General features: G+C 35.8%; 1 protein-coding gene across 1 annotated transcript; it reads left to right on the top strand.

Annotated features, from left to right (window-relative positions):
• Positions 1-17198: 17198 nt before the first annotated feature.
• LOC139885931 (metal tolerance protein 10-like) lies at positions 17199-20745 on the top strand. Its single transcript, XM_071869678.1, has 6 exons — positions 17199-17838; positions 18616-18728; positions 19188-19433; positions 19550-19630; positions 19749-19979; positions 20315-20745. Exons 1-6 carry the CDS (start codon positions 17670-17672, stop codon positions 20657-20659), a joined length of 1185 nt encoding a protein of 394 aa, XP_071725779.1. The 5' UTR covers positions 17199-17669; the 3' UTR covers positions 20660-20745.
• The last annotated feature ends 620 nt before the right edge of the window (positions 20746-21365 follow it).

Raw genomic sequence — 21365 nt, forward strand, 5'->3', positions numbered from 1 at the left:
ACTGCATGTATTCTCATCCCAAAATATTAGATTTTAAAAGTGGGACTATAACTCACTTTCACAGATTTTTACTTCGTCGGGAGTAAGACTTGGTCACTAGTCGATTCACGAACCTATAACAAATATATACATATATATATATATCAAAGTATGTTAAAAATATATTTACAACATTTTTAATACATTTTGATGTTTTAAGTTTATAAAGTCAGCTGTCCTCGTTAGTAACCTACAACTAGTTGTCCATAGTTAGATGTACAGAAATAAATTGATATATATTATCTTGAATCAATCCACGACCCAGTGTATACATGTCTCAGGCTAGATCACAACTCAAAGTATATATATTTTTGAAATCAACCTCAACCCTGTATAGCTAACTCCAACATTACTGCATATAGAGTGTCTATGGTTGTTCCAAATAATATATATAGATGAGTCGATATGATATGTTAAAATATTTGCATACGTGTCTATGGTATCCCAAGATTACATAATATATTAGAATACATGTATAATACAATATAAGTTAGCTAGGATATGATTTGTATAGAATTGTTACAATATTTCCCGTAGCTACAACAATCAAAAAATATCCAATCTTGTTTTACCCATAACTTCTTCGTTTTAAATCCGTTTTGAGTGAATCAAATTGCTATGGTTTTATATTGAACTCTATTTTATGAATCAAAACAGAAAAAGTATAGGTTTAGAGTCAGAAATATAAGTTACAGGTCGTTTTTGTAAGGGGTAGTCATATCAGTCGAAAGAACGACGTCTTGATGACCATTTTGAAAAACATACTTCCACTTTGAGTTTAACCATGATTTTTGGATATAGTTTCATGTTCATAAGAAAGATCATTTTCCTAGAAGAACAACTTTTAAATCAAAGTTTATCATAGTTTTTAATTATCAAACCCAAAACAGCCCGCGGTGTTACTACGACGGCGTATGTCCGGTTTTACGGTGTTTTTCGTGTTTCCAGGTTTTAAATCATTAAGTTAGCATATCATATAGATATAGAAAATGTGTTTAGTTGATTTTAAAAGTCAAGTTATAAGGATTAACTTTTGTTCAGTGTTGTAAAAGTCGGCCGACTTGGCCGACGCGTCGGCCGATGCGTCGTTTTTTTGGGTTCTCCGTCCGGTTTTTTCTGAAAACGACTTAAAAGGCGGTCAAAGCTAAAAGTTCGGTCAGAGTTTGTCAAAGACGGTCAAAGTTGGTCAAAAAAGGTCAAAATCAATCAAATTTTCGTCAAGATGTGATATGTTTCTAAAATTAGGGTTTGTTTTCATTTTTTGGGCCGCCCTTTTCTCCGTGTCCTTACTGATTATGTACTCAGTAACATTAATTGAGTTTGAAGTTTGATTGTATTTAAATTCAAGTTCTTATTTAAGAAATATATGGTACAGAATCAACTATTTTATACATATATAAATATATGTTCAAGAAATTATTAATAAAGTCAACGTTGGTCAACGACCGATGCGTCACCGACGCGTCCCCGACTCGGCCGATGCATCCTTTTTAGGTCTCAACCGATGCGTCCCCGACTCACGACTTTTACAACCTTGCTTTTGTTTGCGAACAATTTTAGAATTAACTAAACTATGTTCTAGTGATTTCAAGTTTAAACCTTCGAATAAGGTAGTTATATATATATATGAATCGAATGATGTTATGAACATCATTACTACCTCAGGTTTTGTGGATAAACCTACTGGAAATGAGAAAAATAGATCTAGCTTCAAAGGATCCTTGGATGGCTTGAAAGTTCTTGAAGCAGAATCATGACACGAAAACAAGTTCAAGTAAGATTTCCACTCGAAATAAGATTGTTATAGTTATAGAAATTGAATCAAGGTTTGAATATGAGTATTACCTTGTATTAGAAAGATATCTTACTGTAAATAAGAAAGATTTTTTGAGGTTGGATGATCACTTTACAAGATTGGAAGTAAGCTAGCAAACTTGGAAGTATTATTGATTTTATGAAACTACAACTTATAGAATTTATGAAAAACACTTAGAACTTGAAGATAGAACTTGAGAGAGATCAATTAGAGGAAGAAAATTAAAGAATGAAAGTGTTTGTAGGTGTTTTTGGTCATTGGTATATGGATTAGATATAAAGGATGTGTAATTTTGTTTACATGTAAAGAAGTCATGAATGATTACTAATATTTTTGTAATTTTATGAGATATTTCATGCTAGTTGCCAAATGATGATTCCCACATGTGTTAGGTGACTCACATGGGCTGCTAAGAGCTGATCATTGGAGTGTATATACCAATAGTACATACATCTAAAAGCTGTGTATTGTACGAGTACGAATACGGGTGCATACGAGGATGTAATTGTAAGGATTTTTGTTAAGAAGAAGTATTTTTATAAGTGTATTGAAGTCTTTTAAAAGTGTATGAATATATATTAATACACTACATGTATATACATTTTAACTGAGTCGTTAAGTCATCGTTAGTCGTTACATGTAAATGTTGATTTGAAACCTTTAAGTTAACGATCATGTTAAATGTTGTTAACCCAATGTTAATTATATCTAATGAGATATTAAATTATTACATTATCATGATATTATGATATATTAATATATCTTAGTATGATATATATACATTTAAATGTTGTTACAACGATAATCGTTACATATATGTCTCGTTTCGAAATCATTAAGTTAGTAGTCATGTTTTTACATATGTAGTTCATTGTTAATACACTTAATGACATGTTTACTTATCATTTATCATGATTAAACATATTGTATCAATATCTTAATATGATTCATATGTATTTAGTACGATGTTGTTATAACGATAATCGTTATATATATCGTTTCGAGTTTCTTAATTCAATAAACTCAATTTTATGTATATAACTCATTGTTAAAATACCTAATGAGATACTTACTTATCATAATATCATGTTAACTATATATATAATCATATATATGTCATCATATAGTTTTTACAAGTTTTAACGTTCGTGAATCACCGGTCAACTTGGGTGGTCAATTGTCTATATGAAACCTATTTCAATTAATCAAGTCTTAACAAGTTTGATTGATTAACATGTTGGAAACACTTAATCATGTAAATAACAATTTCATTTAATATATATAAACATGGAAAAGTTCGGGTCACTACAGCATGTTCCCAGAACTCTCTCTGATGTGAGTAATATGCCGTACAGGGCATAGAGATAGCTGCAAATACTCTTGAACGTTTCAGAAACTCGATCACACCCTTGTATTTACCAGCATTAGGACCTTTCTCATTTAGACACGTAGTGAGATTGGAACCACTGTTAGCTTTCAACCCTGGAAGATCAATAGAAAATGGACCCCCTGATGACTCAGCATCGGATTCGTGTGCAACGTATTCTGGATCAACTTGAACACCTGCCATTATGAAAATAACTGCAAACACAATTCAAATCAGCACAGAGTATTCATGACTTATTAGACAACACATGGTGGTCATAACAGAATATATTACATCACTCAGTCTATAAGATCAAGATCACAATTACATGTCCGAAGTATGATTATTACAGACATAGAATAGTGTATCCATGCTAACAGACTAGCATCATCAAATTACATACCAAGCTGAAAATACATAATAACAAAGACAAACACAGAAACATAAACTCAGAAATACTTATCCCACAATGGGATTCTCTGGCACTAGCTTTTCCTCATATTGAACCACACCAAGTTTCTCAAACACATTATGCAATAAGGCTGCATACGGAAATGGTTCTTCCATCTCAAGAAAATCTTTCATCACATGAATGAGAAAGTGGCCCATATTCACTTGAATACCCTCTAGTAGGCAATACAAAAGCAGAGCTTCAGTACCAGACAACAGATTATCTCCTTCTCTCCTAAAGGTCACATTACTTTTAATTATTCTCAAGTGTATCTCATGTTGTTGTGACACCTCGTCATCACTAATCTCAACCCTACCAGCATTGACTACTTTCCCTGGCTTGCATAACCTTGCAATTATGTCAGACAGTTTGAATCTATTGGGAATCTTTCTTAGATCTTTGCTAGGATACAATATTTTAACCTCAGTGTAAGGTACATTTAACAGGTTTGAGAATTCCTCCATGGTCCACTTATACTGTTGGTCAAATAAGCCTGAGTGGACAAATTTCTTCTTGCTATCTTCTAAGGCAACATTGGCATAAAATTAACACAACAAATCAGGACAAAAGTAATCCCTAATGTCTAAGAAAGCTTGACATCCAATTTGTTCCCAAAAGCTATAGGTCTGTCGAGTCGCAATGACCTTTTGTTCCACTAAGATGGGTCGTCCACTAGCTAGAATTCTCCTACGGTCGATGTTAAACATCCATTGCCCAACAAAGGAACCACCTGACATTCTAATACAAACTACAAGCACTGACATTAGATAGGCATAACAACAATTACCAGAGACTTAAAATTCATTCAAATTCAACACAAAACTGCACCATCGGTCCAATTAGCTAACCATCGGTCGATGGACTAGACCATCGGTCCGATGGACTAGACCATCGGTCCGATGGTCTAGACCTACGGCAGTAGGTCTAAATACCACCAAAAATTTTACCATCTGATCAACTTGGGGACCTACGGCCGAGTGTAGAGACCTACGGCTGAGTGTAAGACACCATCGGTCGAGGGTCAGAGACCTTCGGCCGAGGGTAGTTCACCAGATCTGGGTTCACCTAACTTTCAAACCAATCAATCTGTTGTTTTTGGTTCGATTCCTGGTCACAATAGAGTCTAAACAGGCCGATTAACACAAATACATCATCAATTTTAACATCTATCGGCCAAAAATCACTCGACTAGCAATTTATACCTCGAATCTAAAATTAATGATTTAAAACAAATGAAAACGAGTTAGATTACCTCGTTAACGGCGCTGGAATCACAAAGAAAAGATGCACAAAACTATCTAACAAAAACTCCTTTCGCACACACTTGAAAATCAAAGGTAAAATCTCACAAATTGCACAAAGTGACTGACCCGATCGACTCTGGGTCCTTTTATACTCTCTCAGTGACCATCGACCGATGGTCTAATCCTTCGGCCCGATGGTCCAGACACTCGGTCGAGTGTCCGAGTCCTTCGTCCGAGGGTAATCACAGTCGGCCGGTGGTCTTGCTTGAGAAATTTTTTTAAAACTTAACCCTTTTCACAATCAAACTTTACCTTCTTTTGCACATTCACTCCCCCTGGGACTGATCTCCACAGTATAAACACAAACAAGCTTTGTACCATTAAGCTCTAAACAACTTGTTTTCAAATTTTACGAAATCCGTAGAATTCCTTTCACAGTAAACCTTTCCGAGAACTGAGTTGTTAAGCTTACAATATGAAACAGAAATGCACATGTAACTAACTTATGAATGCAAACATTCTCAGATATGCATGCACATGCAAATACCCAAAGCAAATTACCGTAAAAGATCCAGTGTGTCATGATTAGCAATATTATAACAGACATATTCAATAACATTTGACCTTTTAGATCTACAATAAATCAACTTCTAACATCAGTTTCATTAAACAATAGCATAAGAAGAGTATATGATGTTATCAGCACAGAAACAAGTATTACTGCTTATCATGAATCACACTACAAGGAGCATAACACATCTTTTGTGAGTTGTCATATCAAATTGATTAAATCTTTTTGATTTGGGGATCAGAACTGAACTATATTGACATGTTATTCCACAGTTCAGTCATTAACTTACTTGATAAAGCATATACAGAACAACTTTCAAATATATCAGTAAATGTTTACCAACTTTCACCCTAGATTTTGATGATCACGTTATATTAATTACATTAACATTTTTCAATGTTAGATTTTGATCACGAAGTCAGTCCTCATTTGAGATCGCAAGATGTTTTAGGTAGAACAATTGAGCACAACAAGTTGATGCTGTCCTCTTATCACATCAATGTTCTTTCAATCTGATTGGACAGAACCATCTCACGATGTTTCTAGCAACCCTGTCAGCCATGAGCTTCTACCTTAAACTTACACTTTTCATTTCAGATAATCTTGTGAATCTCAAATTTATTGCATACTTTGTTAAGGCGCATCCCGGCCGCTATAAACCCCATACTTAAACGGAAATAGTATGATGTATGATGTTGGATGGATGGAAGTGATATATATATATATTTGAGTGATGGAACGCTAAGATACCTTCCAGAAGATATTCCCTCTATCCAGGTCAATAGGTACAATTCCATACCACAGACAAAAGATGTAAAGTTCACTAAATGAGATGTGAACTGAATGATTTAAGTTCTCTATATCTGATGATTTGATTAAATTCTCCCCCTCGGATGTAGATAACGAAATCGTTCAAATAAATCTCCGATTGGAATATCTGTTGTCTCAGACTTAGATAACATTGGAATCGCTGAAGCTTTATTCAATTCTTGATCCATGATTCTCTTGCAGTTAGGTGATGCATCATGTTATTTACAACTTCAAATAAACATAAACAATTTATTTTTATTTTTTTATTTTTTTTGGCTTTTCTGATGTTTCCTTTTCTCCGTAAATAAAACAAATAAAATAAATAAATAAATAAATAAATACAACTATACATGATGATGATGCACCACTGTCTTTGACTTTAGAAGTAACTGCACGGAAAATCAATCTTCTGATGTTGAAATCTAGAAACCGATGACGTTGCAAAATACAAATCATTCTGTGTCTGTGATACAAGACTGCACTTCTCAACCCGTTTAGAGAAAACACCTCCCTTTGGGTACCTGATATGTATGTTGTTGAATTTCGGTCAAAGTAATAAAGGTAAATAGAAACAAGTATGCACCCTAAACAAAATATGCTCACCTTGGGGACTCACAAAACTATCATTTGCTACCAAGTATAACTCGTAGTAGGGGAGACCTCAACCGTCTGTTGAGTTTCTGAACAATCATTTCTCAGTACATATTCAGTGATAAGTAGGTGACTACCCTCAACCGCTGTAAATCTTTCCATGATTTCCTCATCATGATATTTACGCTTTGTTAGTGTGATCATCTTTATCTAGAATTAGGCCAATAAAGTCCACTAACACATTATCAGTCATCCTGTATTACTTGATTGTCACAACTTACATGTCAGTTCAGTATTGCAATCACTTCCCCATAACATAGAATAAGCAACTCATTTTCAGGCTTTTCAATTTTTTTATGGATTTTCCATTTTTCAATTTTTATTTTTTTTTCTTGTTTTTCCGATTTTTATGACTTTTTAATTTTCTCTGTACAAAAGCATAAAACTATTTAAAAACATAAGCAAACATGCAGAAATATCATGAAATACTAACCTATCATGCAAATGGCACTAGAACATGCAAAAGACCTGCAAATGACCATGCAAAGCTACACATATTATACAAGAAGTTTCAAGTTCTTCACAACTCAGTCTCTTGGTTAGGTTCCTCTGTGTTAGGAACCTCAGTTTCAGGAACCACGTCAGTAAGCAATTTAATACCTATTTCCTTTAACAGAAAATCAAAGCGTGGTTTATCAAAAGCTTTTGTGAAGAGATCAGCCCTTTGGGCTGTAGTGTCTATCTGCACTACATATATCAGCTTTTTCTCATTGCAATCTCTAATAAAATGGTATTTAATCCCTATATGTTTCGTTTTAGAATGATTTACGGGATTTTTAGTGACAGCTATGGCAGCAGTATTATCAACATAAATAGAAGTGTTAGAAATTTGCAAACCGTAGTCACGTAGTTGCTGTTGAATCCAGATAACCTGAGATGTACAGCTGGCCGCGGCAATGTATTCTGCTTCACAAGTGGACTGAGCCACTGCTGTCTGCTTCTTACACTGCCAGGTAACTAGTTTGCTTCCCAGAAATTGACAACCCCCTGATATTGACTTAAAATCTTTCTTACAACCTCCATAGTCAGAATCACTATACGCTGTGAGATCAAAACCATCCTCACACGGATACCATAACCCTAAGCTCGGTGTATCTTTCAAATACCTCAGAATCTTCTTAACCACCAACATATGATGAACATTAGGATTCGCCTGATAACGGGCACACAGACAAACCGCAAACATGATATCTGGTCGAGAAGCTGTAAGATACATTAGAGAGCCTATGATTGCTCTGTATAACGTTTGGTCCACTGAAGCACCCTCACAATCAGGTGATATCCCATGATTCACAGACAACGGAGTCTTAGCTGGTCTTTCTGCTTCTATTTGAAACCTCTTCAGAATATCAGCTACATACTTGGTTTGATGCAAAAAGATGCCTTTATCCGTCTGAGCTACCTGCAGACCTAAGAAAAACTTTATCGTTCCCATTGAACTCATTTTGAACTTCTGCTGCATGACCTTCTCAAACTCATCAACCATTCCCTGATCTATCGACCCGAAGATAATATCATCAACATAAACCTGCACTAACATAAGATGTTGTCCCTTCTTCTTGATGAAAAGTGTTTGATCAATGACACCTCTCCTAAAACCGTTTTCAAGCATATAGTTGGACAACGTTGCATACCATGCTCTCGGAGCTTGGTGAAGACCTTAAAGTGCCTTTTCAAGTCGATAAACCTTTTATAGGAAATGCGGGTCTTCGAAACCGGGTGGTTGTTCAACAAACACTCTTTCATTGATCTCTCCGTACAAAAATGCGCTTTTAACATCCATCTGAAAAACTTTAAATCCCATGAAAGATATAAAGGCCAAGAAAATCCTAATAGCCTCCAGTCTCGCTACCAGAGCAAATACCTCATCATAGTCAATTTCAGGGATCTGTTGATATCCCTTCACCACCAATCTAGCTTTGTTTCTAATAACAATACCCTGTTCATCCTTCTTATTTTTCAAAACCCATCGAAGACCATAGGACACACAACCATGTGGTGGATTGACTAGCTTCCAAACCTTTAAATGTTTAAATTGTAACAGCTCCTCTTGCATTGCACTAACCCACTCGTCATACTTCAATGCCTCATAAGCATCTTTAGGTTCGATTTGACACACATAACATGAGTGAGCATGCACAAATATTCTTCCTGTCTTATTCAATGATGAATAAAAAGCTGTTACCACATTCGCACTCTCTGTCTGAACATCTTCTGCTACTGTTGAACTTACACTAGTCACGGGAACCTCTGATGTAGTCGGAACTCCAGATGTAGAAGCTTCATTAGACTTCGCTTGAGGAATACTGATGTGAGGAATGCATCTTGAATCCACATAATAATCATCAAGACGTCTAGGTGGCAGAATAACACAATTGGATCTACGTACACCTCCTACTTCAGTTGGCGGTTCAGTCACTGTTACAGTTGGTGGTTGATTATATAGAGGATTAAGATGATCCTCTGTCAGTTGCGTTCGACTATCTTCCTCGTCATCTTCAAGCTCACTATCTTCATCTGTATATACTACCCCGTCCTCATTTGAATCAAAATCACCTCTAACACTCTGCGGACTTGGTTGCAAGCTAGAAATCGGATTCTGAACCTGTGCTGGAATAGTGATAACATTCCCAGAAGAGTTTTGAGAATTAAACAATATCTGAGTCAGAACTTCTTCATCTGTAGCATCTGGTGGAAGATTGAAGGAATCAAATAACTTATCATATTCAAACTGCCATGCGAACCCTTTACTAACACGAGGTGGAGCATTGCATTGAATATCAACCTCATAACGTTCTTCCACACACTTTGACTCAGCATTATACACCCGTTTGTTCGGATTCCCATATCCCAAGAAGATACCAGAGACAACCTTTGAATTAAATTTCCCTCCAGCTTCTCATACCAGAATAGTACAAGGAGCACCAAAAGGTTCAAAATGTTTAATATTAGGCTTTCTCTTATGTAATAGTTCATAACACGTTTTACCATGTCTCTTTACCACCAGAACTCTGTTCATCACATAGCATGTTGTACTCACTGCTTCACCCCAGAAAACAATTGGAAGACATGAATCAGCTAGCATTGTTCTTACGGTTTCAATTAGAGTCATGTTCTTCCTTTCAGCAACATTACAAAACAGCAGCATCTGATTGTTCTTGAATTCTGTACCATTATCAGTACGAATCTTTCTAACCTTCAACTTATACAAACTTTCGAGCTTCAGAATCAAAACTTTAATATGATCGAAAGTATCTGACTTGTGTTTCAACATCACAACCCATGAGAAACGGGAATATTCATCTGTAACTACCAAGCAATAAGACTCTCTGGTGAGAGTTTTACAGTTCACTGGACCAAAGAGATCCATGTGCAATAATTCCAAAGGAATATTAACATAATGATGTTTCTTGGCAGTATGTGACTTCTTAGTCTGTTTCCCTTGCTTACACGGAAGACAACCTTCAGGAATATGAAAACTCTTAACATTCACACCTTCAACTAATTCATTGTGGACTAGATTATTCATCTTCCTTAGACTCAGATGACCCATACGCTTGTGCCAGATAATCGACTCCTGTTCAGTAGCCTTATAAACGAAGGCCTGATGGCATGTAGCTGCCTTAACATGAGCCTTACGCATATAAAGGATATAGAGATCCTTGCACCTTGGAGCAGTCATCAAAATCATGTCTTCCGGAATAACAAACTCTTTCCTCAAAATATAACAAAACTTATCATCAAAAGCCACAGTATACTTTTTGTCAGCAACTTGTGAAACTGAAAACAGATTGTTCGACATCTGCTCCAGATAATTAACTTTATCAAAGCTGACGTTCTCATTAGCAATAACACCCTGAGCAGTAATAAATCCTCCTCCACTACCTGCAAAAAAACTGGTCCTCCATCCACTGTTTTCACATTAGAAAGCAAAGACAAGTTCCCTGTCATGTGCCTGGACGCCCCACTATCAACAATCTAAGTACTGCAGCGTGGATTGTAGGCGACCTGCACATTAAAGTAAGAGGATTAGTTAGAAAGGGCTACCCATGCCCTAATGGCAGTGGGTTTCCCATCAACACCAACAACTGGAAACTCCACCCATTGTCCTTTAGATCCAGAAGGACCCTCAGGATTTTGAACACCCTTAAATTCTGATTTAGGTTTCCAAACTGTGTTATGCGATAATGGTTTTCTATAGTAATCATTAGTTTGAAAAACCTTTGTTTCATTTGTTTTCACAGAAGAAGATTTAAACACTGGTGAAGGTGATCTCCTATTAAAGGAATGATTTGGACTAAGATCAACCTTCCTTCTGGGTGTCTGTCAAATGGGTCGACAATTTACAGCCTTGTGTCCTAACATCCCACAATTGAAGCAGTTAACATTATCAAAATCATGAGAATTAAACAATTTGCGTCTAATTGGTGAAAACTGTCTCCTATGTGGTTCAGTATGTTGTCTAGTCGTAGAGGGTGATGAGACTTGTTACTTGACAGTCTGTCGACGACCAGGCGGAACATACTTGGACACATTACCAGAATTGGAACTCTCACCTTTTGGTGGTTGTTCTACCTTAGGACCTGTTCCGTCTAACACTCCTTTACTGACAAACTTAGGTGACACTCCCTGAGTGTTCTTCTTCTTATTTTGTTTGGGAGTCACAGTGCTCTTAGACTGACACTTTTGACTTTCAGTCACCCTACTAGCATTAGCAGGATTTTTCATAATGGTAACCGATTTAGTGACAAGCTTAAAAGGTTTGCTGTCTTTCTCAGTGTCGATATCAGTATCCGACTCTGTTTCATAGACAACATCTAAAGGTTTCTTTGACTCAACTACCTCACTAGAACTCTTAACAAGTGTTTCCTTAGGCTTACCATATCCTGGTTCTACAACTGGACCCTTACATTTCTTAACTGGTTTATTAATATACTCACCCATAAGAGGTGGGGCAACCTGGTCATAACCTAAACCCTACTGTTGAGGATGATTAAGAGTCTGTTTCACATAAGACATCCTCTGCCAATTGTCAATCCTAGCTTTCTCAGACTCATATTTCAACTTAAAGGAATCCTTTTCTGCCTTAAGAGTCTCTATCTGTCCCAAATACATAGTAATCACTTTTCCATCATCTATCACAGTTGATTTTAAGTGACCTACCTGATTTTCTAAAGACTTAATCACATCAACATAGTCTTTCTATTTATTAAGGTAGAAAAGCGCATCCTCATAGTTCTTTTTATTAGTCTGATTCTCTACACTTAGGTTCTTAAGTTCAATTCTAAGCTTAGGGCAGGTCTCACATGTAACAGATATCTCATTAAGCTTAGTGATAACACATTCAAGCCTCTCAATTTCCTGTTCATAACCACTGCATTTAGAACAATTAGAAACTGAGTCATTACATACCTTATCATTACCGGACGTGTTGGCCATGAATGCATAGTCATTTCTTCCAACCTGAGAATCTGCATCTGATTCTGATTCGGACTCTGAGCTCGTACTATCCGAGTAATCAGCCTCATAACCTCCTTTACCCTCACCTTGATCTGAACAAACTGGACTCTGAACTGTAACAATCTTCTCATCACCACTCTTAAGATCACAGTTGAGCAAATGTTCCAGCTCTTTCCTGAACCAAGTACCAACATGACAACTCATCCCTTCTTCTTCATCAGACGAATCAGTAGTAAACTCAAGATCTGATAAGTCCTTAGCTTTGCGAAACTTATCATACAACTTATCTTTAATCCTCTTCCTGAAGCAGAATTTCATAAGCTCTTCTGCTCTCTTCAACCTTGCATCACATTTGCACACATAGCATGTACAATTTGAATTATCCTTACCAGTACAACCTGCATTTTTCTGAACAATTCTTTCCTCTTCAATTTCAGCTTCACTTTTACCTACAAACACAACGTTAGCTTTCTGTGTATCTACCGATATGGACCAGTCACATACTTCATCAGCATACGTTGTAGTCAAAGCCTTAGATTGAACAGAACCCGAAGATTCTTTCTCTACAATTACATGTTGTGGAGTAACTGAGATGGTTGTCTGGTGAAAAGGATCATGAAAACCAGGCCGGGTGGTCTCGTGCAAGTTTTCTTAAAGTGACCATATTCATCACAATTGTAGCACCTAACCTTTGACATATCAAAACCAAACTTCGAATCTCGATTTAAACTCAATGATCTTTGTCCTGTTCTCTTCAAGTACTTTCTAGCACGTCTTACAATGCTACCCATACAGTAGAGTATATCCATTCTCTCTAGCTCGTCCTCATCAATCTGATCATAGTCTTCATTTTCAAGATGACTATTAAGCACTTGTCCACTAATCATATCGTTGTATGAGTTAACAACAATAGCTGCCAAAGCCATATCTTCCTGAATAGATTCGCGAGATCTCTTCTTGATATTCTCAGTTTGAAACACAGGAGTCTGAGTCTGAGTCTGAGTCTGTTGAATCGGAGAAGCTTCAATCATCTTAATTGTAGAATTCTGAGCTTGTAATTTAGCGTTAAAATAGCCGGACTGAGACGATAGTGCAGACATTTGTGAAGCATTGGCTATTAAGTATGCTGTATGTAGTGGAACATGAGTACCAGAAGATGTCCCAATAGTGGATGCCGCAGCAGCTACATAACCAAGTCTCTTTCTCTTTGCTTCATCCTGAATGTCCTTCTCCATCAACTTCGAAGTAAAAGCTGTTAGTGTCAATGGACGACCTGATGAGCTGTAACTGTTCTGAATCTTTTCTATCTCATGATCCCACTTTTCTGGAAGATCATCTTTCAACACCCTTACTGCCTTTTCATCAGGCACCTCAATCCCATAATCTGCCATCTCTGCAACCAATAACCGATATCTCTCCAAAGTTTGTCCTAGAGATTCTGATGGAAGAGCTGCAAACACCCTCCACTCATCCTTCAAAACCTTACCCTTAGTCGCACGATAAGTAGCTGTACCTTCTGTTGCAGATTGAAGAGCCAACCAGATAGTATACGATGTTTTGTTTCGGTTTTTAAATTGCTAAAAAATCTCCTTTGACAAAGCTTGGGTTAGCTGAGCATAACATCTACACTCAAGATTGTACTCTTCACGCTTTGTAGGACTAAACTGTGAAGTTTCTTTGGGTTCACCATCTGCTCCGCATGGCCATAGATACAGATTCTCAATACATTCCCAAAGTCTAGAATCGACTCCATTCAAGTAAATAACAAACCTAACTTTCCAGTCCAAGAAGTTTTTAAGATTGTCAAGTCTAGGTACTTTATTTGATGAACCAGATTCACTTTCATTAAGTAATAGTTTTTGTAGTCCAGGTGCAATTACTAACGCACTGTATTCATTCATCACTTGTTCGTTTGTGTCATACATTTTAACTGATTGAGTATTAAATTAAATGTAGTTAAAAGATTCTGTCTCAAAAGAGGATCGGTCGACGGGCAAGACAATCGGCCGGAGGTCTAGGACAATCGGTCGGAGGTCTATGACAATCGGTCGGAGGTTTATGACTAACGGCCGATGGTGTAATCTTTGAACTGAATCTTAGAATTGAGACCTTCGGTCGATGGAAGCTACTATCGGTCGATGGTAGTGGACGATCGGCCGATGGTCAAGAGATGAACGGCCGATGGTAAAGACAAACGGTTCTATGATATGACAAACTGTCCTCCGGTTCAATATGAGACGATCGGTCGATTGTGTCTGACGAACGGTCGAGGGTCGGGACGAACGGACGATGGTCAAAGACGATCAGCCGAGGGTAGTTCTTACGAATACTGGGCAGGAAAAACTAGGGTTTTCGCTAAAAACTTCAATTTCGATCGATTTTTGACGTTCTAGACTTAAACCAAACCGGTAGAAACCTAGAAAATACACCCAGAGACACAAAGAAACACAAAAACACGAGATTTAAACGTAAAAATGTCAACTTTTAATCACAAACCCGTTTTGACCAAAAAACCCTAAAATTGAAAACAAATAATTCGACTCAAAAACGTTTAGATCAGCAAGCCTATGCTCTGATACCACTTTGTAGACGATCTAGGACCTTAGATTAAACGTTAAACCTAGAATAAGGGCTGAAAACAATAAACTAGGATGAATCGAATACTAGTTTCACTTTGGGATCAATCTAACCAACAATATGTTGATATAATCGACGCCTAGATGATTGTATTCGGTTGGGGTATGGTCTGGGACAATAGTAACAGCGAAATGCGACGGCTACGGGAGGTAGGGTGTGTAAACTAACAATGTAACCCAACACCCGTATTTATATTAAGTTACAGCGACCATCGGCCGGTGGTCTCTGACCTAAGGCCGATGGTGACAGTCCCTCGACCGATGGTCTCTACCATCGGTCGATGGTCTGAGCTGCCAACCAAACAGCTCGAACCATTTTACGTCATTGCTTAATCAATTCAAACACACAGTATCAATGACAATGTTTATACACGACTGAATTGTAAACGATAATACAAATAGAACTTATTACATCATAGAACTCGGGATTATGCACCAACAAAGACATTATGTATTCGAGACCACCAAAATCTATAATTTTTTAGTAAGGTACAACAAATTATAAGTCACTCAAATTCATATGTTATTTTTTGAGATTTTTAACCAAATAAGCATTTTAAAACCGCTCTCTCAAAAATAAGCAATGTCGGAGGACATTTTTCAACAATAGACAAACATTTCGCCCAATGTCTAGGCGGATTAGGCGAAAGTCCTTGTAACCAATCAAAACACACCACGTGTTCAAGAAACTTATGCCTCTTTTTTTCAATTTTTTCAAAAGTTTCGTCTAATCTAACTTATTTAGGCGTATTAGGCAAAACTTGTTAAGGCGTAATCATAAAACCAATCAAAAACCGCCACGTATATTATAAGTTTTCGCATAATCTAGCCTTTTTAGTCGAATTAGGTAGAATGTTTAATAATCACCTTTTTCGTTACATATACAAAAGTTTTTCAAAAGGTAACAAAAGGGTGATTCTTAAACATTCCGCCTAATTCGCCTAATAAAGCTAGATTATGCGAAAATTGAAAATACACATGGCGGGTTTTGATTGATTATATGATTATGCCTAAATCGCCTAACCAAGTTCGCCTAATACGCCTATATAAGTTAAGTTATGCGAAACTTTTGAAAAATTGAAAGAAAAAGAGGCGGAAGTGTCTTGAACACGTGGTGCGTTTTGATTGGTTACAATGACTTTCGCCTAATTCGCTTAGACATTAGGCGAAATGTTTGTCTATTGTTGAAAAATGCCCTCTGACATTGCTTATTTTTGAGAAAGAGATTTTAAAATGCTTATTTCGGTAAATGTGTCTTGCTCATTGTATAGTGTCAAATTAGCCTAGAAACTCATTAATAAAAAAGATTTACTGTATAAAAGAACACAAATTTTCAGATATTTCTTTATTAATTATTATTTACACATTTTTTGTTTGTTTCAAATGTGTGAGGGTTTTTTTTTTTCGAGTTTTTAGCTGTATTTAGTATTTATGTAGCAACACATGAATTTATTTTATGTGTTTAAAAAAATAAATTTTTAAATAAGAGTTATTAAAATTAGAAATTAATATAAATGGCGGGGTCGAGATGAATATAAACAAATAAAAAAGTATGGGATAGAAAAATGCATGATGAATGCCGATATAGAGGACTTGAATAAACAATGTTGGAAGAATACGTCCTCCTATACCAAATCCATCAACTCAATGTCTACCTTCACTAGATATATCATTTTACATACATATTTAATTATACCGTAATTAACCCATAATTTATATCTTAAATATCAAAAGATTCATTTTTGAAAATACCAAATCTGTATTGGGTACATATATTATATTCCAATATATGCAGTTAACTGCACACGAACTTAAGAAAAACGTAAATAATAAGTAGCAAGAGGTAATTTCCTAAAGGGAAGTGATTCGTACACCACCAGTTTTTAGCCATACACCACCAAACATACATTATGGTGTTGTACTGTACAAAACTGTAAAGCATATTTGGTAGTGTAGGATTAAAAATTAGCGGTGTACGAATCATCACTCTTTCCTAAACTACTAGTACTATACAAAAAGAAGGTTACACGGAACAAACTCCAGTATTATCTAGGTTGCACGGAACAAACTCTAATATTCTCTTAGTTCTAGTTAAATTGTCCATTTATCGTGCACATATTTTTAGAGTTATTCATTGATTTCGTTTCCTACTAACAAAATCTATTTTCCAGCAATTAAATATATTTTGAGAAGTTGAAATATAAAATGAATATGTTTTTATAAACTGAAAAAATGTATTGTATGTTTGATCGAAAGGGGTATGGGGCGTATGACCAAATTATGAATTATCGAAAGGGTATGGTGGGGTCCATGATGGCATTACAATTCACAATTCCCTAGACTAGCCTTGTTCACTTGTATCTCCTTTTTTATTTACGGAGTAATTTTTATCTTGTATATATGTAGCAAAGCAAGATCAGTGGTAGCAACTACAATGAAGTTAACAAATTTCATCAAGTGTATAGTATCATATTTTCTCCCTACATCAAGTCCCCATAGTGTATGTTGAAGCAGTCATCACTGTATATATATAGGTCCATATCCATGTAACATCACATCGTTTTAAATAGATACAAATTGACGCTTAGCGAAAATCAAATTTTGTACTTTATTTTGGCTTGATCGATGGAGAAGCATTTTGAAGATGGAGGTACTGGTACTTGTTCTCGTTCTGCAGTTAATACGAGCGATTCTTCATCATGGAGACTTGACATCAACCAATTTCGGTTACCACAATCTTCTTCACGCGATCGTGAATCTTCTTCTCTTCGACGATTGCTTCTCCCTACTCCAAGTAATTACATCCATGCTATTTTCTTATTATATGTACATATGTAATGAGTATTTATTTCTTGTATGACTATTATTGTTTGCCTTTTATAAATTGAATGATATAGCACCATTTGTTGAATTATTCAATTCTGAATTCAACGCGTTCGTTTTGATGTTGAATAACAAGTAAATGTGTTATATATTGACCCTATAGGGAGACTTTACCGGATTCGTTCACGGACCTCTACCCGGAACCACTGCCCGAATGGATGTGTTCCCGGGTACCGTCGATCGGGTTCGGGTTTCCGCCCGAACTTGTGATGAGGGTCGTTGAAATAAATGAACTACTGATGCCAAAAAATTGCCGTTCAAAAAAAAAAAACAAGTAAATGTGTGCTAAATCACTTCTCTTCTTAATTTCCTTTACAATCATCCTTAAATTATAAAAAGACACATATCGTCCTTAAATAACGTTATGTATAAGGTTAATATGTAATTATACATTATTCACAGTGTTCATTTAAAATGATTATCAAACATGTTATATCAATTAGAATCAATGAATCATTCAGAATTTTTTTTTTTTTTTGAACATTTCAACGCTTAATCGGTATGTTTTATTAAACACAAAATGAAAAGTCACGTAGAATGATGATTGAGGAGAAGCATAGTGTTTTATACTACATGGTTCACATGTGTAATGATGCTTAATACTTAAACATGATGACACCTGCCTTATATTTATCTTCTATGTATTTGGGCATAGAATAATGTTGTTTTGATGTATTTATTCTCATAGAGAAACAGATAAAAGTTAAAGCATATTACCAGAAACAGGAAGAGCTTTTTGAAGGGTTCAATGAGATGGAAACAATGAGCAAATCAGATTTTCTACCAGGAGCCCTAACTGAGGTTGGTCCATGATGGTTACTTCAGCCATACTTTCTAAAGTTCTTTCAAACTAAACAAAATCAGAGTTTGCCTTTAAAAAAAAAAATTTAAAAAAAAAAAAAAAAAAAAAAAAAAAACCTAAACAAATCATACAAAATCAGACTCATGCCAAATTGCTTGTTGTCATATAGTCATAAACAGGTAAACGGATAAGGTTTTTCTTGTTTAGGCTATCCAAGGAAGAGGAGTGTTTTTACTCAGTTGTATGCGGCCTAACTAGATTATCTCGTGACCATCTTCAACCCTTTTCCCTGGTCAACCTAGATATGTTGGTAATGATATTTGAACGTGAAAACCTTTTATCTCTTATGGGGATATCAAGACCCCAACTACTAAGCTATCGTGGATGGTTTCTTATTGTGATACATTTTGTGATTTAAAAAGTTATCATAACACAATTCTGTTATTGTATATCTATAGGATGAAATGAAGAATCTTGCTCGCAGCGAGAGAATGGCGATCTATGTATCCAACATAGCTAACTTGGTTCTTTTCCTGGCTAAAGTTTATGCATCTTATGAGAGTAGATCGTTAGCAGTTATCGCGTCAACTTTGGATTCATTTCTGGACTTGTTATCCGGATTTATTCTATGGTTTACTTCAAATGCCATGAGAAATCCTAATCAATATCACTATCCAATCGGAAAGAATAGGATGCAACCCGTTGTAAGCTAACCATACTCTTAAACTGTCGGCACGTTTTAAACTACATAAGCTATTTCAAGAATCACATAAAGGTCGTGAAAAAGTTATTTTTAAATCGGCTGTTACTGTTTATACAGGGGATCATTGTTTTCGCATCAGTAATGGCAACACTTGGTTTCCAAATATTGCTAGAGTCTGCAAGAGAACTCCTTGCAGGGGTATGTTCCTTAAATCTATTCTAGATACAACTAAAAAATGTTTATTAGTTTTTCATACATGTCATGTATATAAAGAAAAATGAGAATCTAAATGAAATACAATTTGTGTTGATTGCAGACTCACCCTAACAAAGATCATGATAAGGAAATGTGGGTGATTGGTATCATGGTTATTGTGACTGCAGTCAAATTTATTCTCATGGTTTATTGTCGAAGATTTAAGAACGAAATAGTGAGAGCCTACGCTCAAGATCATTTCTTCGATGTCATCACAAATTCAGTTGGGTTAGCCGCTACCGTCTTAGCCATACGTTACAAATGGTGGATTGATCCCGTTGGAGCTATTATTGTAAGTACACAAGAACCTCTCTTTTTTCACATGGCGCATTAATTTACCACCGTACTAAAACACAGAATCAAATGAACAGTAACCACATCGCTGACTTCATGATGACATCAATTATTTCGTTTTGTCTTTTTTGTATTTTATTTTTAATTTATTTAAAATTTACCACCGTACTAAAGCACAAAATCAAATGAACAGTAACAAATCGCTGACATCATGATGATGTCAGCTTTTTTTGTCTTTTTCCTTTTAAAAAAAAATAGTATTACCACCTGCCGCACCGCACGGGCTTCCTAACTAGTTGGTACTAATTTTGTTAATGTTTTCATGACATGTAGATAGCGCTCTACACTATAAATACATGGGCGAAGACGGTTATGGAGAATGTATGGTCATTGATTGGGAGAACGGCTCCACCTGAGTTCTTGGCGAAATTGACATATTTGGTATGGAATCATCATGAAGAAATAAAACACATTGATACAGTTAGAGCGTATACCTTCGGAACTCACTACTTTGTAGAAGTAGATATAGTTTTGCCCAAAGATATGATGGTGAGTGAGGCGCATAATATTGGTGAAATGTTGCAAATAAAACTAGAGCAATTAGCGGAAGTTGAACGAGCGTTTGTTCATATTGATTTTGAGTTCACTCATGCACCTGAACACAAAGGAAAGGTTTGAAATTAGATATGATGTTTCTTCTTTCTCTAATAAGATTGAAATATTGATAAAAGCTTATACAAGTTCTAAACTTACTTTACTGATAATAGTGATTGCATTCTTAAGATTGTAAAACATGAATTTTGTTGCTTAATAATGAGAAATTGCATATTTCTGTTTATTTGCAAGTATGTGATTTGTTAGGGTGCTGTTTAGATTTTTGCTTCTTTTATTGACTTATTTAAATTTAAATTAGTAGAAAATAAAATGGGAATGAAAGTATGAAACAGAATTGGGGGCTTGGGGCCATGAGGAACAGTTTTGCTATATGTTTTCATAACTAATTATATAATGACTAAAAAATGCCAAATAATAAAAGACAAAAAAGAGAAGGAAAGAAGCATTTTTTTTTTTTTTTGCCAAAATAACGATAACATTAATACGGATCCGAAGATCAAACAAGTACAAAGCGATACAAAAGAAACCAACAAGCCGTAGCCAAACTAAATAAACCTAAGACAAACAGTCTCACCAACAGGGTGAAAGAAGCATGTGGTTGTAGGGAGGCCATATTACCACTTAATATCACCATTACTTTTCCAAATAAAGCGAGTGTTATGTCTAGAATATTGATCATTCGAATATACTCTGGTACCAAAGTATTGATCCCCAACTTCAAAATACGACAACGTAATATTAAACGGATGAAAATTTTCCTCTATCAGCT

Source organism: Rutidosis leptorrhynchoides, chromosome 1, assembly GCF_046630445.1.
Source record: "Rutidosis leptorrhynchoides isolate AG116_Rl617_1_P2 chromosome 1, CSIRO_AGI_Rlap_v1, whole genome shotgun sequence".
Classification (NCBI taxonomy): domain Eukaryota; kingdom Viridiplantae; phylum Streptophyta; class Magnoliopsida; order Asterales; family Asteraceae; genus Rutidosis; species Rutidosis leptorrhynchoides.

Excerpts from the sequence above, each read along its gene's own strand:
- LOC139885931 (XM_071869678.1), top strand. The coding sequence starts at position 17,670 with ATGGAGAAGCATTTTGAAGATGGAGGTACTGGTACTTGTTCTCGTTCT. Across the intron at positions 18,729-19,187 it reads TACCAGGAGCCCTAACTGAG|GATGAAATGAAGAATCTTGC; the intron begins GTTGGTCCATGA and ends GTATATCTATAG. Across the intron at positions 19,980-20,314 it reads ATCCCGTTGGAGCTATTATT|ATAGCGCTCTACACTATAAA; the intron begins GTAAGTACACAA and ends CATGACATGTAG.